This window comes from Balearica regulorum, chromosome 1 (genome assembly GCF_011004875.1).
Source record: "Balearica regulorum gibbericeps isolate bBalReg1 chromosome 1, bBalReg1.pri, whole genome shotgun sequence".
Taxonomy (NCBI): Eukaryota; Metazoa; Chordata; class Aves; order Gruiformes; family Gruidae; genus Balearica; species Balearica regulorum.
The window spans coordinates 49,477,266-49,503,366 of record NC_046184.1 but is presented as its reverse complement, the minus strand read 5'-3'; the positions used below and the strand labels follow the sequence as shown (position 1 = coordinate 49,503,366).

At 36.9% G+C, this 26,101-nt stretch overlaps 1 protein-coding gene across 1 annotated transcript in view; it reads left to right on the top strand.

Annotated features, from left to right (window-relative positions):
- Nucleotides 1–24,969, top strand: part of DCN (decorin) — a 40,419-nt gene extending 15,450 nt beyond the window's left edge. Inside the window, exons 3-8 of the mRNA XM_075748502.1 lie at nt 5,734–5,846; nt 15,781–15,994; nt 16,181–16,294; nt 17,502–17,595; nt 22,228–22,366; nt 23,460–24,969. Of these exons, the coding sequence (XP_075604617.1) occupies nt 5,734–5,846; nt 15,781–15,994; nt 16,181–16,294; nt 17,502–17,595; nt 22,228–22,366; nt 23,460–23,654 (869 nt within the window). The 3' untranslated portion in view covers nt 23,655–24,969. The remainder of the gene's footprint in view (nt 1–5,733; nt 5,847–15,780; nt 15,995–16,180; nt 16,295–17,501; nt 17,596–22,227; nt 22,367–23,459) is intronic.
- The last annotated feature ends 1,132 nt before the right edge of the window (nt 24,970–26,101 follow it).

Genomic DNA, 26,101 nt, shown 5'->3' with positions numbered 1-26,101 from the left:
GTCCTCATCTCTGGGCTACAGACTCAGACTGCCATTTGCTTAGTCTCCCTCTCTGGCCCCATAAATCTTGCATTCCTTTTCTGCGTAGTCGTATGGCTTCAGCAGAAACGTGACTCCATGCCAAGTTGCAGACTAACTTGTGGCTTTCACTTCTGAGAAACTGGAGCAGCGGACTGAAACCCCTTCATAGCGAGGAGGATTCAAAAGCCACCCTTCTGCTTTTGTGGGTTAAACAATTCCACGGCCGCTTGATCCCAGCTCCTGTAGCTGAGCAGGTTATTTCCTCAGCTGCAAAAGTAATAAAGCCTGTCTTGTATACCAAAACCCCTCATCTCCCTTAGTCCTCGCACTATTCCCAAATCCTCGCTACATCTCCTACACCTGTTTGGCTGGCTAAATGGCAGCAAATGCTAGTCGGGCTGGTGCAGTGCTACGCAGGAGATGGCCAGCCACTGATTGCTGCTCTCCCAGGGACTGGATAAGGGCTGAATTATACCAGCCTTGGCTCTTTGCCTAATTTCTGGTCTCATAAAATCTCCAGACCCATCAGCCTTCTGTCCTCTCCAGCAGGTGAGACAATCACAGGTAAACAGCCAGACACTGTAATTTGCTCAAAAAATTATGAGGAAAAACTACACCCCACACAGACAGGATCCCACAGAGACAAGCCTGACTTCTGCAAAGTTACTTCTTCTCCATCCTCCCACTGAGGAGGGATCCCTGGTCCTGTTAACCTCTCCCCACCAAACATCTTCTAGGTGACTGTAGATGAGCCTTTCAGTGCTTCCAAAAGTAAGTGTAGGCCCTTGTTGTCTGCATGAAGGAAATCTGTTGATCATCCAGTTCTGCTGGATTTTGATGAATACATTTTGATTGTGTTTGTTATTCCAAAAATCTGTGGTGTAGCGACTAGTGTAAGAAAAAGTTAAGAAAACTGAAAACTTCTGCCAGGGACAATAAAAGTTCAGCTGATCCTGACTAACCAAAGGAAATATTTCAAGCTTACTTACACACTTTTTTCCCCATTTTGTACTCTACGGCATATTCTGCTTTTTATGTGTTTTCATATGCATGCATTTTTACATGCATACATGTACGCTGGTGGGAATAGTTGAGTGCTATAGATTGATAATGGAGAACAGAAGAAAATTTCTACTTATAGAAATCTGCAGAGAACACAGATCTGACCTGTGCTGCAGGAACTGATGACTGTTCAGTTTGTAGAAGGAAGTAACGTTTTCTCCCAAAGAAATATTTCACTACAAATAGAAGTAGTCTTTATGACTAAAGATACATGAACTGGATTATTAAATCCCTTATATTTCCAGAATCTTTAGGTTCTTAATTTCAGTCTAAACAAGGATTTTGGAAGGGTGGAGCTATACCATTTCTACTTATTTGTGAACAAGTAGAATTTTAAAAAATGTATTTACCAACTTAAATAACTGACTTTTTATTCCACCAAAATAAATAAGGACATGTGTCTTTTCAATTTAACGTGCAGTGGGAAAGGCAGAAGAATCTAAATCTTTAATCAGTTATAAGTTAACCATAGGAACCAGAGGCCTGAGATATTTCCAAGGAACTGAATACCAAACTGTGTAGCACTGATTATTCACGTAAAAAGTCAGACTGTTATGAGAGATTTTCATCTGGCTTTTCAAGAAGGAAGCTTTAATGTATAAAAAGTCACAGCCAAGAGCTGGAATACTTATGTAAATTGTTCTTAAAATGATTGAGAGGTGACTCAGGTGACATTTTCTGACACCAGTTCCCCTTTCAGGTGGTATTACATAAATTTAACTGGAAGGCACTTGTAGATGGACATGCAGTCATACTATACCACATGGCTTCAGAAGTATATGGGCATCATTTCAGTTTTGCAGAAATGAGTAGTAAGGACACCCCACAACTCCCCTCTAAACTTCTCAGTCTCCCAGACAGAGGAATCAAAAAATGCTCCTGGGAAATAGTAACACTGTCCCAGGAGCCAAGAGCCATTTCAGCTTCTAGTGGGATTACCATTTTCTCGATTCCGCTCAAATTCTGTCATGCTGTCATGTTAGTTCAGGCTCCTTCATTCGTCTGAACTGGCTGTCTATTGACCTGTCCTGACCAGAAAGGTTTGAAGGTTTGCTCTCCAGGCAGGGAATCTCCATCACAGGGAACAGTTTGCACTACACCAATGCTCCTCCTACTTGTATCTATCTGGAGATACATTTACCTGTATAGAGACCCAGACCTGCAAGCTGAAGCACAGCTCTTGAAGCCAATGGAGATGTGACAAGTGGTGAAACGCTAGGATCCAGTCCACACCTCAAACACAGTTTAGTCCTGAATTATTTAGCTGCTGATTTTACAAGGCGGTGTCCAGATCCACCCATTTATAAACTCTTCCTCCACTGGAGAGCTCCGGTTGATGTAGCTTGCAGCTGGAGGATGTACTAAACTGCTTAATGGTAATGCAATGTCTCTCCAGTGCCCAGGGTGCATCCTGTACTCCTCTATGGTTTGCTCTTCAACACTCAGACAAGTCAGGAAAAAAAAAAAATTTCTATAGCTGTTTTCTGAAATTTTTAAAAAACAGCTTCAGGAAATGCATAACAGAATATACATGAGATGATAGGTAATACAGCAAGTTTAACACTTTAAGGGGTGGCAATTATATTCTTTGCATGCAAAGCTAATTATTGTATTGTACATCCTTCTAGTTTCTAGTGCAAGATAGGAAGCTTTTATAAATCACTTTTCACAAATGGATATCTGATTATTAAATTTGTCTTGTTATTATATGAAACATTTAAAGTTAACTTCATTGGTCTCAGAAATTATCAGTTCTACCTTATTGAGGGATAACGAGCTTTTAGAAGCTGACATGCGAAGCTTGAAGTGTACAGTTGGAAATTTAGTTTGAAGTTTAGTCTCTGGCAAGTTATACCTTCAGTGGTAATCCAAGTGTTCTTACAAAGTATGTTCCAAGGGCGTCACACAAATGGTAGCTGTACAGCTCTCCTGTGCCCTGGTTTCTGCCATAAGCACTTATTTACAGATAGCAGTCTACTAATATAAATGTACTGACAACCAGAACACAGTAATATTACTTTGAATACAAATAATTAAAACTTTTTCTGTATTTATATGTGAAAAATGCTATACAAGTTGCTAGACTGCAAGAACTTCTTATAACAAAATTATGATCTTGAAAAAGTAGTGATTTTTGGGAAAGAATTTTTAGTTGCTGACATCATTCCTGTCCACTGAGGACAGAAACTGTCCAAAGACAACCAACATACAAATTATACGGTAGCACATTTTTATATATTTGGAACTCTAGTCCTACACTTCTGAAAGTAATGAGGGTTTTGCAACTGCTTTCAGTAAAAATGAAGTCCACGCCTGAATGAGGAAAGGTTATTTTAGTAACATGAAGAATCTTAATCTGTATCATATATTCATGCACTGAATATCAGTAAGGTAAACAGGATAAGATGTGAGCTTTGGGTCTTGTCATTTTACATATGGTAGAAGATTTTACTCATTCATCCCAGACTGGATGATTGTTCTTTTTAAAATTTTTGGATGCTGGTGTGATTAAAACTCACCCAGATATTAATCTATAATGTACTCAGTTTTAATAAATATCAAATCTAATTATTTTAAATTTTTTTTTAGCTAATATTAGAGAACTTATGGATGAGAAATAAATATGAAAGAGTGGCTAGGATGTTTTTTAAAATCAGAAACCAAACTTTTGTAATGGTGGGACAATGGAATATGTTCTATACATCCTAATATTATCAATTCAAAAGTAAGATTAAAAGAAGCAAACACTTTTCAAAAGTTTAGGTCTCCTGCACCCTTATTTAGATAACTAAAAAGCAATCTTGTTTCCAGAATTTGCCAAGCACCAAACAGCAGTAAGAGACACCAGTGGGATCTGTGAGATGCTCAACAGTGTGGAAGATTCAGACCAGGCATCTAAAGATGAATTGGAGGCTTCATCTGCACACAGATATTTTTAAGAATATAGCTAAATCTATAATGAATTCTTAGTGCATCACTAATTGCAGCAAAAAGCTCCAATACGCATCACTGTGGCCTCTCTGGAGTTTATGGTAAAGTTTTATAGTAGTAACTATAGAATAATGCTCTTTATGTAGGCTAAAAGGATTAAATATAGTACCAAATATACACTTCTTTTCATGGTTTGCCATAATCCTTCCAAATAAGAGCCAACCATTTTTATACTCTAAATATATATATATATTCTAAAAAAGCATTGAAAGGGAAGGGGTTTTGCTTAACGTTGGATTTTGACAGAGAAACCTACATTCCAGGTGTGAAAACACTTATGTTTGTGATGAACATTAAACATCACAGAATCACAGAACTGGTAGTTTGGAGGCCACCTCTTGAGATTGCCTAGTCCACCCCCCCCGCTAAAGCTGCTGTCAGCTAGGTCAGGTTGCTTAGGGCTGCACCCAGACAACTTTTGAATGTCTCCTAGGATGGAGACTCCACAGCTTTTGTGGGCAAAGTATATCTTATCTCTGTGCAAGCATATCTCACTGTGTTTGCAATACCATGCTGTAGATTAAAATAAATAGGTTTAAAAAGATAATACATATAGGCATATATCTTTCATCTGAAAACAATATCATGCAATCCACTGTCATACTGGGGAGACACTGGCGATACCTGCAGAGAGATCTTTCCCAGGAGAGTTCAAATATAGCTTCAGAAACATTTGTTTAAAACTTTACTGGTAAAAAGACTGTTCTATCCAGAGAAGTCCACTTCTGTTTGATGCCCATATAGAGATTTTATTAGTGTCTATAAATTTTTCCTACCAACCATTCATTTAGCATTTTACATTCTGCTAAAAAAAAAAAAAAAAGGCTAGTTAGGAGAGAACATTTTAATTTTGTGGTAAATTAGAATGACTATAGAAGACTTGCTCTATTCCAAGTCACAGTATGAAAGGAAAGCTGGGTAAAGCAAGTGTTATTTAACACTAAATAATTTCATTTCCATGACTTCATCGGAGTTACATATCAGCTATTCAGAAAATAGTCCCAAAGAGAGTCTTTAATTTAAACTGTCTGATGTTCTTTTGGCAGTTGTAGTGAAACCAAGAGATTTGTTCTCCAGAAAACTTGGACATAGTTTCAGATGAAAGAAAAGGGGGGAGGTGGATTTTTTTATTTTTTTTTTAAGGTGGACTTCACTGCAAGTTATTCAGTTGCTGTCAAACAAACAGTATTTTTTCTTGAAATTATTATAATTAACTATTGTACTTCTTTCAAAAAAAGCCTACTACCTTTTAAATAGCAGGAAATGTTCTCTGTCCACAAAAGCTAACACACAGTGAAATTAATAAATACCATACCTCTTTCTGAAAGCAATTTTTATTCACGCAATTCAGTGGAATTGAATGTGTTAGAAACAATTTCCCCAAACTCAATCCTTTCCTTCAAGCTATAACTCAGATGCATTCTCAGAAAAGGGCAGAATGGAAATGTGAATAAATAAATTTTGGTTTGGCATAGCAAAATAAAACTCCCTTTGACTGGCTGGAGACAGAAATACTTTCAGATAAGTCTTCATAAGCTTATTCAGGAAATGAGTTCTAGAAATGGTGTTTACTGAAAGGTAAACACTGCTAAGAAAAGTACTGACCCCTATTTAAAGTTTATTTCAAAGTCAATTGTTTATTCTTTTCACTGTCCCTAGGTCTGGAAAAAGTGCCAAGAGACCTTCCTCCCGACACAACTCTGCTGGACTTACAGAACAACAAAATCACTGAAATCAAAGAAGGAGATTTCAAGAACTTAAAGAATCTTCATGTAAGTGCATAAATGAATTAGCATTGGGAGGGAAAAAAAAAAAATAGTTTTGGCCTGGTACTCAGGTTTTTAAGGAAAAATGATGAAATACTCTGTGATATTTCTCCACCAGCCCAGCCCATTTGTTTCTTTTCCCATTCTTCTCCTGCAAGCTCTCTTCTCATACTACAGAAGTTTCTCATCTCTTTTCAGCTCTCCATACCTGTCTCCTGTCCATTCAGTCTCCTTATTGCCATCACAACTTCTCTCACCTATTAATTCATGTTTTGAGTCCCTTTGGCATGGTGATTTGGTTATTTCTATCTAAAAAGCAGATCGATCTCAACCCTGCCACCTCTCTCACTTATTACTGTATTCCTTCCCCTCCCACCTCTGAGCTCACAGAGATTTGTATGCACCATGTTTGTCAGCAGTTCTTCTGTACTTATTGTACTTCAAGAATCTTTTCAAATCAATCTTCTGCCCCCTGCACTACAATGAAATTGTGGTTTTGCAATAACTTTCTCCTAGCAAAATTCCATCCTCATCCTCCTTTACCTGCCAGTCTCTTCCAACACTGCTGTCTGTTTTCCTCTTTGCTGAAATATTTTCCTTCCCTGGATTCTCTGACTGCCTTTTTTTCTGGTTCACGTCTTCTTTTCCAAGTTTCCATCAGACAACTACCTTCCTGTTTCCAAATTTCTGTTTCTCTGTCTGAGGTCCTCCTCCCTTATTTCTATACTTTTTATCAACATCTTAAAATTCATACCTCATAGTCTTGCCTCAATTTTGTTGAAATATCTCTTTCTTTCCAGATCAGAAAAAGGTTATTACTTCTCTGCCTTTGAAAGTAATACCCCAACTCAGGCAGATTTCTGAAAATATTATTTTTCTAGCCTTTCACCAACTCAATTTATTCTGTGTGTTATTCGATTTGATCCTTTTAGATTATAACCAATATAAACTACTTGACTGCTTTCCTGGCTCTCCACAGCCTCGTTCTATTCTATTGTTTTTATTCACAACCAAGAAGCCAACTCCCACTTTTTATCCATTCATGATGCCAATGCCATCACCCAAACAAGCACAGTTTCAAATAAGAATCTGTATTCAGCCACTCATACTTGGGGAAAATAATTCCTATAAATATTTATCTCCTTAATTACTTCCAAATTTCCTCTTAAACTTTTGTTTTAATGCAACATCAAGAAAAAAAGTTTTTTAAAAAATCTAGGAATAGGCACAATGCCAGTCTGTCCATAGCGGAGGGAGTTGCATGAGTAAATCATGATGAGGCTTATGTCATCTAATTTTAGTGTAGGTGTCTATACTTGAGCTAGTTACATAGATTACTTCTACAGTCAACAAAGAAAAGTGGGTCCTTCTACATCACATTTCATTAGACTTGGTTTTAGAATGAGATGACTTGTGCCCCTGATTTTTTTTCCAATTCCTCCACTTGGCTACTGAACAGATTTAACACCCTAAATCCTGCCCACTTGTTTTGGTTTTCTTTCACCTTGGAGAGAAGTCCTGTGTTTTCAGAGAAGATCATCTGCAAGGTGCTAAAAAAGAGAAAAGTCTTGTCTCTGAAATTAACTTTTCACAGTCCTTCTTCATGACACTGCATGAAATAAATCAGAGCATGGTATTGCAGATGAAAAGCACTGCCCCTAGTAACTTCTGTCTACTTGGCACTCAGCACAGGTCTCTGTTATACACCCTGCTGTGAGTTAAGCTGTTGTGAACTATGTCATCTCATTGGGGTTAACTCTATGGATTTTTTTCTTTCTTTTATTACAGCAGATATAATTTAATAGTGAATTAAATAGGTGACTCTTCAGGAAAGAGATTATTTGATTGTCTTACTCCCAAAAGTACCCAGTACATGCTTAGGGACCAGTGTAAATGATACACAAGAATGACAACAGTAACACAAGTTTTAACATAAAGCCTTCAGAACAATGCAGTTTTCCTGGATTTACTCAAGAACAAAAATCGATCCTCTCATCTCGTCCCCAAAATAATAATTGAGTCATGCAGTACATTTATGTAACTAGGCACCATCTTTGCTCTCAGCAGGCATCATTCTTCTTGTGCAATATCTGTGAATGATTCCATTCCCCACCTTGCAATTAAATATTCTTTGAAGTCATAGTGACAGGGGAATATTGTTTTTAGATAAATATAACTCAAAAGCTTTGTTGTTGACAGAGCTCCATTGTCACTTTTGTTTTAAGGAGATACGTGTGTGTGTGTGTGATATATCATGTATATACTTTTTAATCATATTCCCTGATAAACATGGCTGGTGTTAGTGTTACACTTGACAGTGTGATGTTCAAAAGTTTCTTTACTAAACCTTCTTATACTCTACCAAACCAGGAAGATTTACATGAAGTATCAGTATTATTGTTCCAAAATCTAAAATTATCTGCAACTACAGTTAACCTCTTGCATGAAGTAATTGCTTAAGGGAACAATTCCTTAAATCCCAGTTTTCATAGATCTTGAAAAAAAATGAACAGTACATTCTGTTTATTTCTTTTGCATATTCCTTTTAAATTCCTTCCTAATTCCTATAGACATCACCAAACATAGATGTAATAGTTTTAGAAGAGATTTGCATGAACAAGTTGGGTTGAACTTAAAGTTAAACTTCTACTAAAACCAGATGAAGTAAGGAGAAAAGAAAGGATATACCTATAACCTGCCCACGACTTCTCTTTCAGCACAAATGTAACTCTTTATGCTCTGACTGCACAATACATAAAAGTAGAAATTAAAGAGAAATTAGTATGTACAAAAATACTCTTTGTACCAGAAAAATTTTCCTGAGTAGGTAGAAAAGCAGTTAAAATTTGCAGCTATGGAAATATGGCAAGCAATTAGAAAAGGGTGCGACTAAGGGAATATTTATCTGCAAATAATAGATGCCTGCCAGAAAACACCAGAGTCAACAGTTTTGGTGCACTTGGTATTTCTACAATTTTAAATTTATCCAGGAAAAAGTGGCTAAACTATTAATGTTGTATATAAAAACTCAGTGAGACTTCATACTACTTAAAAATGAAAGATAAGATATATTGTTTACCAGAGGACTTGAGAGAATAGGAAAAAAATTGAAGACAGTCTTTTTTTAGGGCTGAGGACTGAGTTTTGCAGTTTCAGAAAACTGTCTGATATGATGTAAAAAACTTGCTTATGATTTAAACCTGTGGCAAAACAATCAGAGAGGTGCTATTGGAAAAACCAGGAAAAAAGTCTTCTATGAAACTGTCAGAATTTTCCAGGCAGACTGACACTTCTGGATAGAGTACAGTACTTTGACCCCATGGACACAATAAAGAATCCAAAATACTACATGAGTAAGCCCTCATGCAGAGTGAAGGAGGAGTCTACAAAAACAGCACATGGAGTTGCATCCTGTGTGGCAAAGCCAAAGCAAAACAGCATAACGCCTGGCACTTGGAAAAAGAGGTAAAAGAAACTGCTCTGTATTAGATCACTATGAGAACAGCACAAACAACAGAATAGTGACTGCATGCTTTTCCAACAGGAATTTTTCAATGGCACAGTGTTAGTACAGCAAAAGAAGACGAATGCGCTATTGGCCCTAAATCAAATGGAACATTGCTTAATTTAAGCTGGCAGAACTATGCAAAGCCATGGTTGTGCATACAACAGCACTAAAACCAGTTGTATTTATACTGAAAGAAAAGACTTGCACAAAAGAGATAAAAGATTTTAACTTGGGACTTAAGGTTATGACCATATCCATACTAAGGGATTAAACATTAAATGTACAGGCAAATAAACTGAAACACTCTTTGTAGTAGTATCAAGTGGAAAAACAATGTAGAAAAGTTTCATGCACTTGAAAACTTTATTTTTTTTTAATCAAAAGAAGGCTCCCTATGGAAGGACAGGAGCCCAGATTAACTGAAGAAAAGTCTAAGAACATCTTCCAGGGTTACAGAAAAGCTCCTAACAGATCAAAAAATATTAATGAAAGAACAGTCTTCTGATGACTCATAACAGCTTCAGTTCCCTTTTCCCAGGCATAATTAAAAGAAAAATTAAGTAAACATAATGCTCTGCAAATCACAGAATGAAGAATCAGTAACCACCAGCAAACTGTAAAAAACAAAACCCAGCTACTTCTGTTCAGTTTCTACCTCTGAACTCAATTCCCACTATCATCAATGGCAGACATTCTTAACAGGACTGAGAGATACCTTTGTTATTTTATTATTTTTTTTTTCCACTTGGTGCAGCTGTAGATGTCTAACAAATGTTCTGAGGAAAATGAAAAATCTTAATCTTTCCGAAATGCAGCTCTCCCTGAGAGAGCTGTCATTTCCTCAGACTCTCCTTTGCATTGTGCTTAACACATGATGAGATTTTCCACTGAAACAAGCATGCAACACACCACATGCAAGCATAACATTTTTAATGTACAGAGGGTAAAGATTATTTCATGTGAGGAAAACAACAGAAGAAAATGCTTTGAGGTCCTTAAAATTCTGGAGTCAGCATACTAAGCTAATAAAAAAAAAAAAAAGGAAATTTCATGGAATACAACAATAAAATAAACAAGTAAATTACAATAAAATAAATTAACCAAAGTGCTTGCTTCAGTAGACAATGACAGAGTTGAAAGATTCTCTAGAACTTCAAAACATTAGGATTATATTTTGTTGGAGCATGAAGGTGTAGAGCCAGCTGCTCCTTGGTCATCCGTGCAAGTCATGTTACACAAGAGTTACCAGTGAGAGCTCAAACACCATGAAAACTAGATCTGCAGCAGGCTCCTTGGCTTTGTGAGGTTATTCAACAAGCTACTGTGGATGTGATCAAACTGCTTTCCACAGTCATCTTTTCTTTATACTAACTGGCTGCTGTTTCAATGCCTCGCCATCTCCTTCCCTCACAGTTCATTCATCTCTTCCCTATTGTTTCTATGTCATCCTTTTTTCCTTGCCTTTCTTAGCTATGTCCACCTGATCCTAGGTTTGGTGGGGTTACTATCAAACCCTACCAAAGAATTTAAGTAACAACGAATAAAGAATAATTGTACCATCATGGGGTTTTTATATCTTTTTCGTTTTTCTGCCTTAACTGTAGATCATGCGCCCTTCAGGAGACATAACACCTGGAATTCTGTTCAGAGACCTCCTTAGATTCAGGGGTATTGGTTCCTTCAAATTTACCAATGTTTATGATTTTTTAAAAGTAATTTTAAATGAATATTTATTTTATAGAATTCTGTCTCCTGGTATAACACAATTATAGAAGGAAGTAAAGTTCTGTTTTATATTTTTTTGTGTTCTTTGTTGTTTCAGGTTTTTTTCTAAGTGTACATCCACTCCTAATAATTTGACAGAAAAGCTTGACTATATGTCCAGGTTATGAGTATGACTGAGCAACGAAAAACATAAGGCAAATGAAAAGGACAAAATTTATTATTATTTTTATTTGGATGCCTGACTCCTGAGCTTACAGTTCTTAAGGCACTACTGTGCCTAGCAGAACTGTAATAAAAACCAGGTAATAATGTAATACATAACCCAGGAAATTAAAGAAATTCCATCTGGTCAGCGGATTGACTTTTCAGTTTAAACCCTGAAGGACGCATGCATCATTAAAGATTTGATGTTAGGTAAGAGTACCATCCCCAGCTGGCAAAACAGATGTATCACCACTTATTATGGCTGATAACAATTTACTGGTCATTTTACGGTTCACTTCTGATTTTGGCAAGGCTCTCGCTTCAAATTATTCTAAACTAAGAAGAACAGAAGAAGGGGTGAAAACCCCTCAGAACAATCCCCTCACATAATGAAATTACACCAAAAAATACAATCCCCTGCTCCCTACACCTGGACAGGGCAAAAATTCTAAGGGTTGGTAACCCCAAGAAGAACAACCCTATGCTAGCTCCTACATGATTGCCACACGCTCCCTCTGCAGTTTGGCAGGGTGTATTTTGACAAAAGCCTACCAACTAGTGTTCCAAAATTTTCCTGAATTGTGAATCCTCCTTTTTGTTTTGGGAATAAATATTTGAGGTAGAAACCAGGCCAGAGGGAACTAAATGGCCAGACTCCCACTGACTTTAACGGAGCCAGCATCTATTCCTGTCATACAGTGATTTTTTTTATTTTTTTTTCTGACTACACTAATACCAGAGGTGTTTCAGTAAAAAGTAAGTTATCTTTGAAGCAAAGCTTGGATTTTTTTTCCTCTCTGAGCACCACTGAAACTGCTGGTCGTGATAAAATGGTCTGTAGGTATAACCACAGTGCAATATTATAACAGAGTCAATGTTTACCGTGCAATGTTTACATGCCATATATGACAGGGGAAAAAGACTTTATCTCAGGAAAATGAGGATGGGAGCTAATTTTGCTCTTATCCATAGGAAATTGCCTTTAAGCCTAAGTGATGTCTTTAATACTTGATGTATTTGTGCCTCTTCATTTTCTCTCTCTTTCTTGCCTCTTTAATTACCTATATCTAAAAATCTTCTCATCTACACCAGGCCATGCTGAAAGCTGTATATTCATGTGCTCAGCTTTTTATATTGGGAATTGGTGCTATGCTTCAACCATTTATTTTTTTAATTTTTTTTTTTTAATTTGGGGGGCAGTACATTTATTTTTAAAGAAATATCTTTTTCCCTCCACTAAAAATGGAAGCATGGCAGAAAACCGATTTTTGAATAAAAGTGTCAATTCCTGTGGCTCTGTTCTAAGCTGTCAGATTTCTGCGAAACTATTCCATATTAGCAGCATTGCTATCTGTGGCCAAGGGCTGCAGCACGTGCAGCATTTTCAGGTTGACCCTTATTTTTCCCTCCAAGTACTTGCCCTGTACAAATTTTTTATATGTCCTTTAACAAGATGAATATACTACCCCATCATGCCATCTGGGCTTTATTCAGGATAGCTAGTCCATGTGGCATGTTTTTTGCCTAACATCCCTTCCTCAATAGCACTGCCTGCAGATGTTTTCCCTAGGTTTTTCTTGTCTAGTTCCTGTTTTCACTGACCTCTAAATTCCCCCGAGTTTTCAATTTTATTTTATTTTGTTTAAACTTTTGTTACATGCAAACCATACGGGGCACATTCTGAGGAGAGTAAACAGGATTGCTCCAAGGAAAGAACTTAGTTCTTTAAGTGTTGCATATAATAGAGTTATTGTGAAGTGGGAAAGAAACCCATGGGTATGGCTTGCCAGGTGCTATGCTGGTGTGTTATCCTCATCATTTGCTGTTGCTCTGGGAGACAGTAAAACTTCTCTTGCAAATTCTGATGTGTGGGTTTATTTTTTCTTCTTTACAGTGGGGACAACTGTGTGGAAAAATAATGCAGGTTTAAAATACCAGGAGCAGGGACTTGCAGAGCAGAAAAGTGGGAAATTATATTCTGGTACAAAAAAGTTGAAAAATACCTTCCCACCTTATATGACCATATCTACATTTCCACTGTGAAATCAGTATTTGTAAACATGCCTTTGATGGATGCCATCATCTCTAAGTGCGAGACTTTCTGAATGTTTGAATAAAACAACAGTTCTATGTGTTTCCCCAAGATAATATGATCATATTCAGGAGAAAGCGTTGGCAAAGCAGAACAGATTAATCCTAGATACCTAGATAATTTCTGGTTTTGGTCAGGACTATCAGTTTTGCTCTGAAGACCTGTAACAATCCTCATAACATCCACTACTCAGAGAATATTTACATTGCAATGCTTAGCTGAATGTATACCTATCTATTTCCAGCAAGAAATATTTCACATCAGATCATCAGCTGTGATAATCATAGTGCAAACATTCTTTATCTAAAAGGCAACAAAGCTGAAACAAATCAAATAAAAAAGAAAAAGAAGATAAGGCAGACTTTTAGCTGAAATAAATGACCAAGCAGTACAAAGCAGGATGAAAGATAAAAATTTCAAGTGCTGATAAGATGAGTCTAAACTCATTGAATGTTGACTTAGAGATCAGTGGAAAAGAAATCCATGGTAAAATTAAGAAGAAAAAAAAATAATGTGATTAACAGTAGCACATTCAGTTATTCAGTTATGATGATAAAAACAATGAGACTCATCTGCATAATTCGAGCTGTACCCCTCATAATAACTGGATTGTTTCCCATGTCCTAATACTGTGCAGGTAGCTGTATTACACTATGGGCAGAATCAGCATCTGTATCACAATTCTGGCAATAACTCAGGAAACTACACCCCATGTGTACCCCATGTGTTCTCATGGCAGATCATATAGCTCAGGCTCAAATAAAAGAGAGTTGGGGCCATGGCTTCCACTGACCAATATATTTATTTTGGGAGAGGCTTATTGTTAGGGAAATATTCTGCTGAACTGTGAGTGACCTTTTCTACCTCCTCTTGCAAATGTGTTATTGCTAGCTAGCATACAAAATTAAAACCAGATATGCTCAGCTTTACGTGTACTCAGTGAAACCATGTACAGAACAGACTGCTTGCTTTGCTCAGGATGATCTGCAAGAAGAGTCCATAAAGGAGAAAACACACATCAAATATCGTTTTAAACTCTTCTCACCTCTCAGTTTTCATGATGGAGAGGTGCTGTCGTAGATGCTGATACACTTGGCACTGTTTTAATGCTTAACTGATTGTGGGAAGAGTTGAGTGCTCTATTTTCCTCCAAGAAACAGATTTAAGTGTAATTCTGAACATATTAAAAGTGTATTAAAATGCACTGAATGTTAGCTATAGTGTATGCAATATAAAAATTGTGATTTAGCAGTAACTGTTGTCTTCTGTTTCTGAAAATAGCATAATGGAGTTGGTGAACAAAGATGCTCTATAGCTATTCTCTAGTAATAAATATAAGTAGATACTGTATCTGTATTTATACAGCCCATTCTACCTAATTCACTACACAAACATGCAGCACTGTAAGTCTCATATGTAGAGAGCAAACAGACGGAATAATAAACTTCGTTCTGATATGTATCATACCTGAAATCCTTTCCGTTTAGCTGCATTACTGTTATGACAGTAATAAGACTTCCTTCTTCTCCCTTTTTATGTCATGGTTGGTTAATCAATAAGACACTTAACAATAATATAAAATTTCAGAGGCATAAAGAGACCACCTATTACAGGTAAAAGAGCTTTCATGGAGGGCTTTGTCCCCTGACTGTATAGAGAGATAATTTGCCTAGAGTTACCCTGGCTCTAGATATCACAATTGTTGTGAGAACTGGATTAGGCACCTACATAGTAGGCAGAATGAACATGGTCCGTGATCCCTAACTGCGGGACTTGAGTATGATACTTCAAATTGCTCCCCTTCCATACCAAGTTACGCTTACAAAAAATTAGCTTATATGTCTGTAAAAATGAGGTTATTCTCAGACAGAAATCTAGTAAGTTCGGTCTATAAGACTAGCAGGAAAGAGGTGATGATATGCATGTTTTTACTATGCTGGGCTGTGCCTTCACTGTATTGAGTCAGAATTTTCTCTTCAGGAAAAATCTGGTTAGGATGGTTGTCTGATGATGGGTAAGGTATAAAAGTATCTTCAGAATAAACAAAATCAGAAAAAAAACCCCAAATTAAACTGATAATGTTGGTTTTATGTAAATGTCTTGTTTTTCACAGTTTTCAAGTGAAAAGGTTATACTTATTGGGTTTAAATTATGGATGTTAACAGAAGCTGCATATACTTCAGCAGTGAAATAACACTTGTATTTGTTATGTAGGTCTTGTTTATCTTTCACTGTTTCAGAAGTTCTTAATCAATTTGTTTTAGTTCTGCATTGCATTTTCTTCAGCTCACTAGACTGGTCATCAAAAGATGTCAAAAGACATTAGAAAAGAATAATTATTTTTAAATATTTCATTCCTGAAATAATTTCCCTAGTGATCATCTGAGATCTCCTTCATTATTACTCCACAGGCATTGATCCTTGTTAACAACAAAATCAGCAAAATAAGCCCGTTAGCTTTTGCTCCTCTGAAGAAGCTGGAAAGACTTTACCTGTCCAAGAACAACCTGAAGGAACTCCCAGAAAACATGCCGAAGTCTCTTCAGGAGATACGGGCTCATGAGAATGAGATCTCCAAGTTGAGGAAAGCTGTCTTTAACGGACTGAATCAAGTGATTGTCTTAGGTATGAGCATGAGAAATTATAAGAAAATCAACTCAGTGTTTTGTCAAGATGTTGTTTTAGGTTCAATCAGTGATTTTATGTAGAAAGCCAAGAAATGCTCCAATAAATTGTACCTCCAAATTAGCTTTGACCTGAAGGATAGGTACCTACAGTGCAGCACAGCTCACGACCATGTTTTGTTGGCAGAACTAGGCACCAATCCAATCAAGAGTTCAGGCATTGAAAATGGAGCTTTTCAGGGGATGAAGAGGCTCTCCTACATCCGTATCGCAGACACCAACATTACTAGCATCCCAAAAGGTAAGAAATTCAATTAATATTTCAGAGATTTACACAGGTTTAATATAGTGACTTCTAGTCAGTTGGGAAAAAAAGGATTATGGAAGACTTTTGAGTCAGTCCTTAGAATATCCACTACTTGACTACTTCATTTTTTGGTTAGTTAACTTTTATTGGTTTGGAAAATTTTGTTTTTCTATTATGAGAAGCTCCACAAGAGGTGCACTGTCTAAAGTAAGCCATTTTATGTTATTTTGCTTTTCTTGTGTCATAGCTGAAATATAAAGTGGAAGAGTGTTTTCACCCTCCAGCTCTGGTTGGTGAGCTTGATCAACATTACACAGATGTAAACTCATGTAGAAATGACTAAAGTTCTACAAGCATAAAATCCGCCTTCCACAAGTCTGTGTGTTTGAAGTAAAAAATACTATTCCCATACAAACCAGAAACATCTGCTATTTTTAAAAGTACTTGATTGCAAATTTCTACAAAATAAGAACAACTTCAATATAACCTATTAAACCAAAACAAAACAGAATGGTTCCAGTCCAGAGGAAATTATATTCGATTTATTCATACTTCAGCCAGCAGAGTGGTTTGAAATAGTTGAAAACTTTTTGAAAGTTAAAACTAGTTGTTATTTCTTTCTTCCCACATTTCCTGTTTTGGATGTTCCTTTGAGGGACCTCAGATAGTTAAAATATTTGGTTCCAATTTTTTTTTTCCTGATAAACAGAATTTGCAAACTAGTATGTGCCCTACCTAAAATAACATTAAAAATATTTTACCTCATCTTTATAATCTCATTTTCTGCTGCTGTTACTTTTTAAATATCTAGGTGCCAAATGTTTGTAGATTTATGTATGTTGATCGTCTGGTCAAAATGAAGACTCTTTCTCTTACACTATTAGACATGTCCCATTTATATAATCATGAATACTAGAATTCATATCTAAGAAGAATTTAATTTAGCTATTTTTAAAGAATTAACTGTTCTATGATGACCTTAGGAGCTTGGCCTTATTTCATGCCAAATAATTTGTTACTAGCTGTTTTCAATTTCCCTGATTGTGAAAGTTCCTTGTTTCATTCAATGAATTGTTCTTGGCCATGTTTAGTAAAAATCTTTTTGTTATTGTAAAAAAGTCTCAGTATAACACAAGTCTTTTAAAAAAAAGATAATATTCCAGTTTAATCAAAGGTAATTTGATGGTGTTCTCTCTTTCAGGCCTTCCTCCATCCCTTACTGAACTTCACCTCGATGGCAACAAAATCAGCAAAATTGATGCTGAAGGTCTGTCCGGACTCACCAACTTGGCGAAGTAAGATTTCATGTCTTCTTTTCAAATAAAATTTTAGTTGAAATTGTAACCACCACACACACAATTAGAAAACATCATTCTGGGCTTCATAAGCATTATCAAAAAAACTAATCATACAATATAAATGAAAAAGTGTCATTTTTTTTTCAGAATGATTGCACCTTGCTAATCTGTGAATATGCTGTTGACTAAGTTTCTCTAATTATAGGAAAATGTAAGGAGAATTCCCAAAGAGCATTTACAGACATACAGAATTATATGTGAATTGGTTCACATTAGATAACATGCTAAAATAGTAAAATGAGCCTTTTCTGCAAGGTATTTTAATACTATGATACTTTACAACTTTTGTATGAAAATAGAAGTGTAATTGATCTAAAAGACCATTAATTAGATTACTGGATCTAATTCCTGGATCTTCATCTTAATCATTGTGCTTGTCATAATGAAGGCAGAAAACAGAAATAAAAGAAAGATTTAAGTTTACCACTGTTTATAGTAACTTGGACAGCAATTTAGTGCAGTGAAGTATGTAGTAACTTAACACGTATTTCGAGTCTGGCAATTCTAAGCGATAAAGCTTAGAATAGCTTTCCAGGGCTTGTAAAAATAAGATGTTTAACTCATGTTTGAAGTCCATATTTGATCACAAATTTATCCCTGCTCAAAAAAATGTCTGCTCCTGGATTTTAATGAAAAAATAAAAATACCATAATTATAGGTTAGGGGACTATGAAGCAGTTATTGTTTATGTTAGAGGCTTAATATAAAATGTAACATCCTCCAAGAAATGATAAAGAAAACTTCCAAAACCAAAACAAGATCATATATACTCAAGTAGAGAGTAATTTCCTTTACTGGAAGAGGGAGGTGTGGGGTGTGTCAGCTGTCCTGCAGGTGACAGAGTTTTTCTGCTTTTTCACATTCACACTTGGAAAACACTACAGGCAACATCATGTGGACAATATTGTTGGCAGTCCTTCTAAAGACATTAAAAAAAAAAGTTTTATGCAGCAAGTGCTGATGGACTACTAAAAATATCTAACCTTGGGCTGCTGCTATTGTGGCTGTATTGTACAGAGAAACAAGATACTCTGTTGATCATGGTGTGGAAATGTGGAGCAGGCACCAAAGACTTTGCTGGTTACATGCAGGAAGGAGCTCCAGAAGAGGATATACACCTTACACAACTGATGTTACTAATGTCTATATCCTATTAAAGTATACTGAAAAGATCTAGCTCCATACAGTGGCAGTTGCATCAAGCCTAGAATAACAATGATGTTTAGCAGCATGAAGTTTGGTAAAAAAAAAGTGGAAATTGGCCAGCAAGGATGTTGGAGACAAAAGAAAGTGAAAAAATATTTGAGAATTTCTTCAATTTTTAGATATGATTTTGATGGTGCTCTTCAATGATTTAGAACATTGAACTAGGTCAGCTAAAACACTGGAAAAATGTAACCTATTCATTAATACAAATGTCAATATATTAAGCAAGAGTGATTTTTCAAATTCTTCCTTTTTTTTTTTTTTTTCTTTTTTTTCACCATGGGAAAAAGAAGAGAGATGAAGACCATATTCTTTCCTAACACTCTTAATCGCCCTGTATTTTACACACTAATATTGACTTACTTCATTTGTAAACATAGCCCTGAGTGACTGAGAGTTTGTTTGTAACACATTTAGATGAGATGTAATTACATATAATTTCAATGCTTGTGGGAGTTATATCCACTTTTTTACAGACTCCTCCAATTTTACCCTTTCCCTAAAAGACTTTCCCTGCATGAGCTAATGCAGAGCTGGATCTTGTCCATCCCTATGGTGTGTAAAGGGATTACTTTTGCTTCAACAAACCAATATGAAAGTCAGACCTGCTTTTTTTTGGTGCTGGTCTCCCTAGATGTGGCATATCTGCTGGTAGACCTGCATATGTAGCAAGCATATATTTAGATATGTGTCAACCAAGAATTTATAGCCTTCTGTCAATTTTTTTTTTTCCCAATCCTTTTAAAGACATTCACTGTGAGCACCCATCACTGAAGTCCTTTGTAGACATTTTGTGGGTCTTCAGACCATATTGTTCTGTAGGATCAAATCCCCCATGCTTTCCTAAATCTTGATGTACTCTGCTCAAAGGAATTTTGTTCCAATAATTTTTAAATGATAATTCTTCCTGACCAAATTCTAGCAAAGATGTGGGATACTATGAACTGATTTCTGAGTGAAATAAATCCCTGTTGATGTCAGTGGGAGATCTCACTAAGCTCTCCTTTGTCATTTAATAGTTCAACAACATTGCAATGTTTAAATGAATATGATAGGACTATTTGTATTATATATAATACTAGTTAACAAGATATTTCTTTGACTGTTTATTTTAAAAGAAAAATTATAAAATGCACTTCCATTCTTGGAAAGCACTATTTCTGGAAACATCTCTACCATAAATATCAAACAAGAATTTTTAGTTCTATTATTTTATACTAGGTCTAGATTCTGACGTTTGAAGCTGGCACAAGCCACAATGAATTACAGGTAGTAGATTACTGTGAATAAACTTTCTTTAAAAGTACTCATCCACAGCAAATTATTTAATCACAAGGATTCTGATTACCTATATTATTTTCTTTAATAGATTCTTTTATTAATAAATCTCAGAGCATTTTTTCCCTCAAAATAAAAAAAAAATAGGTTGCTAAAGGAAGAAAGATAAAGCAGACTAGATTAAGTAGTTTTCTCAAAGGACAACACTCCTGATGATGATAACTCCTGCAGAATTACCACTGAATTCCTTACTGCAACACAGAGCATTGTAATTTAGGAGACTCTCTTGAAAAAATTCTGTAGTTTGGTAACTGCAAACCAAAATAATATTGACAGAAATACACATATAGGACTAGATTTTCCAAACTGGACATAAATTGTGCTAGTAAACCCGGAATGTATATATAGAGCAGGAAGGTTAATTTATGGTGAAATCTTTACACTGGAACCTAGGAGAAATGTGTACATCCCACTTCTGTGTCCTGCTGAACAGATTATTATGTATGACTCATCTGCTCTTTCCAGTCTGTAACATGGTTCTAACTACATAAATATCTTAAAAGTATGTGGTGAAGATTTAAACTTAAAAGTTCTGGTCACGCTGGGTTATGTAGTTTGACAAATAAAGTTACATCCAGTGCTCCTAAAGTCATGCAAGAAACTCTGATTCAGCTTTTAAAGAAAGACCTGTGCCTATGGAGGTACACAGTAAGTATTTACAGTGGGATTAGTCATATGTGTTGGGTTTGCGTGGCAAGGTTTTGGTAGCGGGTGGGGGCTACAGGGGTGGCTTCTGTGAGAAGCTGCTAGAAGCTTCCCCTGTGTCTGATAGAGCCAATGCCAGCCGGCTCCAAGACGGACCCACCGCTGGCCAAGGCCAAGCCAATCAGCGCCTCTGTGATAACATATTTAAGAAAGAGAAAACCAGTTAGAGAGAGCTTTTGCAGCCAGAGAGAGGAGTGAGAAGATGTAAGAGCATCTGCAGACACCAAGGTCAGTGAAGAAGGAGGGGGAGGAGGTGCTCCAGGCACCGGAGCAGAGATCCCCCTGCAGCCCGTGGTGAAGACCATGATGAAGCAGGCTGTCCCCCTGCAGCCCATGGAGGGAGGATGAGGGGGTGTAGAGATTCCACCTGCAGCCTGTGGAGGACCCCACGCCGGAGCAGGTGGAGGCACCTGAAGGAGGCTGTGGCCCGTGGGAAGCCCAGGCTGGAGCAAGCTCCTGGCAGGACCTGTGGATCCGTGGAGAGAGGAGCCCACGCCAGAGCAGGTTTGCTGACAGGACTTGTGACCCCGTGGGAGAGACCCACTCTGGAGGACTTCATGAAGGACTGTAGCCAGTGGGAGAGACTCACGTTGGAGAAGTTCATGAAGGACTGTCTCCCATGAGAGGGACCCCACGCTGGAGCAGGGGAACGATGAGAGGAGTCCTCCCCCTGAGGATGAAAGCGGCAGAAACACCGCGTGATGAACTGACCATAACCCCCATTCCCCGTCCCCCTGTGCCGCTGAGGGGGGAGGAGGTTGAAGCTGGGAGTGAAGTTGAGCCCGGGAAGATGGGAGGGGTGGGGGGAGGTGTTTTAAGATTTGATTTTATTTCTCACTCCTCTACTCTGTTTTGCCTAGTAATAAATTAGATGAATTCCCTCTCTAAGTTAGGTCTGTTTTGCTCGTGACGATAATTAGTGAGTGATCTCTCCCTGTCCTTATCTCGACCCACAAGCTTTTCGTTGAACTTTTTCTCCCCTGTCTAGTGAATGAGGGGAGTGATGGAGCAGCTCTGGTGGGCACCTGGCCCCCAGCCACGGTCAACCCACCACATCATATAACTCATGAAAGCATGCAGTACCATGAGCACAAGTTAAATGATATCATGATAATTATGACAGTTCACATAAGATGTTAAATTTTTTAAATATGTTTATCTAAACTATTTCTTCATGGTGACTCTGTACCTCACGCATAGTTCTGAATATTAGCCTGGTCTGTTCTTCAACAGCAGTGTAGGGAAATAATCGAACCAAGAAAGATGGTTCTGTGAGCAAGTTTAACATTTTTCTTTTTATTTTGTTTTGGTTTTTTTCAGATTGGGTCTCAGCTTCAACAGCATTTCTTCAGTTGAAAATGGCTCTCTTAACAATGTACCTCATCTGAGAGAGCTCCATTTGAACAACAATGAACTTGTCAGAGTACCTGGTGGGCTGGGTGAACACAAATATATCCAGGTAAAGTTTATCATATTCCCTCAGAGAGCAATTGTTGAAGGATTCTGAATGGTATTTGTGTGGTTATTCTGTCTTGAACAAAAGCTTATACAGTATTTGTGCAAAAGATAGCTTGATGCAAGTTTCATAAACTGTTGAGTAGGCATGGAAAAATTACATACAACAGGAAGACTCTTACTCTGATTTTTGTGTGGATGTGGCTATGGAGGTGTATAGATCTGGAGGTGTGTATTTGTTATCTCTGTGTGTCTGAGGGGATGCAACAAATATGGGATTATTTGTGTACTTTGATTTCCTCTTTACTCAAAAAATGCTTTCAGAGAACATGTCTTCTGTTGAACTTTTTTCAATTCTACTCAGTGACATTTTGCAGCCTTTCCCAAGAACCTTCCCTTTGGTATCTCACAAAGCTGTGCCTTCAGGAGGGCAAAGAGACACAATATGCGTTTCACATCAGCAGTATTTTTGAGGTCTGTGTGGCTGGATAGCTAGAAATATGGCCTCTTGGAACCAATTAAAATCTGTCTTCACTTGGACTAAGATTTTATGGGAAATAAAGCTCCCAAAGAATGAAGACTCCCAAATGTAAATCGCCACTTGCATGTAGCCTGGCAAAATTAATCAAAAATGGTGACTCTGGAGCAAAGTAATATTCATCAGCTATTTTAAATCATCATTAGTGATTACTTTGGCTCTGAGTCCTGCACAGTTGCACTCATGAGAGTGAAAGCATCAGAGCTGGAGAGAAACCAATTAGCACCAAATACATTCTTTATATACTGCACATGCTTATGAACCATAGCACTGTATTAATAATTCCACATCTTTGACTCCTGTTTTGGTTACGGTGTGATTAAATGATAGTAATGTTATTAGATTGCCTTGCACGGTTTCTGCTCTTTCTGTAGAAATTATTTCAATTGGGTATACTGTAGGTATTTCAAAAAATAAGCGGAATCAAACATTTGTTTGGAAAAAAGGATGTATTGTTACTCTGTATAACTTTGCACAATGCATACCAAGTATTTGACTTTAAATCATTTATTTGCCACAGTAGCTGTATTTCTCACTTCTCTACTTCTTTGCTTTTCAGGTGGTCTATCTTCATAACAACAAAATTGCTTCAATTGGTATCAACGACTTTTGCCCTCTTGGCTACAACACCAAAAAGGCTAGCTATTCCGGCGTGAGTCTCTTCAGCAATCCTGTGCAGTACTGGGAAATCCAGCCCTCTGCTTTCCGATGTATCCATGAACGCTCTGCAGTACAGATTGGAAATTACAAATAGATGTCTAAAGATGGGGTTCGGTTGTGTTTCAGCTAAAGTACCTGTTGTAATAGGCCTGTTCAAAAAATTGTTGCTAACAATTAATGCCAAATACCAGAAACTTCACTTTAAAGTGGAGATGATCCATTGATGTAGAATAAATGAATCATTACATATTTACAAGATCAGGTATACCATCAAAAAGAATTGCCACCTGTGCTTTAAACTGACTTATTTCAGCCTTCTTTATCAGCATGCTTTCTGTGGTATTTTTCAGTTTGCTGAATGCTACAGGTTTTCAGATTCCACTGTATATGAGATTCGGGGTAAATATTTGTCAAGCTATGATATAAAAAAAAAAAAAGATAGCAATTGAGGTTATTTTTATAGCCACACACACACAAAATAGTAGAGGGAAAAAGACTCTCAAATCATCTTGAGACTTGAGAAGGTGAGAGTTACCTCCTTTAAATTTATTTCAAGCCCTGGAGGTTTAAAAATATCCACTATAACACTAAGCTAATTCTGAATGTATCTATTCAGCAAATAAAGTTGTTGCTAATGTAATTCTTTTGGAAAAAATAAAATTAATTCATATTGTACACATAGTTCTTTAAAGTCTGCCATTCTTCTAGAGCAATGCTATTCAGGATTAGCCTAACATAATCCTATTGAACAAAATAATGAGTAGTCTGCAGTACAAAACCTGTAACCTATGTCTGGAGCTCAATAACTAAATTTCTCTAGGGCAAATCCTTCTCACCTTAGTCACGAGAGCAGTTTTAATGACTTCAGTGAGACTGCCTTGCAGAGTATGATATTAGGGTTTAGTCATTGGTATCAATCCATGTATATATCTAAACCAAAAATAGTAGCAGTTCACTGTTCACTTGTTCTGCATTGTACATTTGTCAGCATCTTTTACTGGTTTTGTCTTTTAAACAATGTTTTTAATTGTCAAGTAGAGATATGCAAGCTCTCCATCTGATGAATTTGTGGAATTTAGATTATAAGACAAATCATAAGTATAGCAGAATATGAAGTGAAATAACTGCAAGGCCTAGCTGGACATTGCTGGGACATCATTCATAGAAGTATCTTAGAGTGATTTGAAGCCCTCTGCAAATTGGGAGTCTTCAGCCCGTACCAGTGGGTAGCAAGCACATCAAAGGTAGGCTGCACATTTCTACTGTCAATCTACAAAGCTAAACTTATACTCAATAAAAATGTCACCTTAAAAGAATCTTCTGCAGCCTCTTAATACTCCAAGGTCAATCTCTCTAATTTGTAAAACTTATATGTCATTTATATTAAAGAATAATGTAATACAGGCAAACTCCAAAGTGTTCGTCTTTATTTTCTGTTTTGATAGCATAATATAATGTGTCAGAACTTTAATTATGATTAAGTCTTGAAAATTAAACATTTTGGCATGGTGATAACTAAAGCAAGAGCAAGTGTGAAATTCTCTTGCCTCAAGAAACATTTTCATACCTAACACTCATAGGTACTTTTTCTAGAAAATTAATATATTCTCTTTATAGCTGTCATTTATTCAGGTGGTAAATAATTGGAAACAATTATGAATCACTAAAGCCATTACACAGAAAAAGCGTGTTTGCACCCTTGTTAGCTCTCTTCATATAGTAGACAATTTCCCCCCTTTACATCTGTTTTTTCTTCTGGGTTTCACATTTTCTGAGTGTTATTTTTAAATAAAACTAAGAGTACATGATGTCCTTCTGTCACTGGAGGAAAAACCCTCCAGAAAATCAGCAGTTAAATTTTTTCCTTTTGGTTCTTGGTTGGATATCTGCTATTATTCTGAGACAGACTTCATGCAGAAAGCTAAGTAGACAATACAGACATTGTCTTAGCTTGAACAACTCCACAAAGTTTGTGTGTACATGGTGCAGATTAGCAGACACAGATACAACTTGAAGGAAGAGATATTTACAATAAATAATAACAAATATAAACATACACAATCTTCCCATTTCTCCCTCCATGGCTTTAAAATCTCTCCATACTAAGGCTTTTCTTTCAAACCAGAAGCCACTTTTAAATCCAGAAGAAAATATCTGAGCCTGGTCCTCCTCTGTAATACCCATGGTATATCCCATACCAAGCTTGCTGCGCTCTGTGCTAAAGCACAAACCATTCCTCCTAAAATACATTCCCCGCTAACAACCAAGGGCTGCGAAGATAACAGGACTTTCCTGCTTCCCAATCCTGTGCAATAAAACAGAACAAGCAAATCTCCTAACATGAGACCTCAGCAAGATCATGACAAATCCAAAAGGTAAACACACTGTTGGTTTTCTAAAAATCGTGCAGCCACACCTTCAATGTCTGACTGATGGGACCCTATCCACCCACAGCATCTGCAAAGACTTCAAAGCAGCAGGAAGTCCAATACTTTTAAAACTGCTTTTCATAGAAATGCAGAACAGATGGCTCTTCCACTT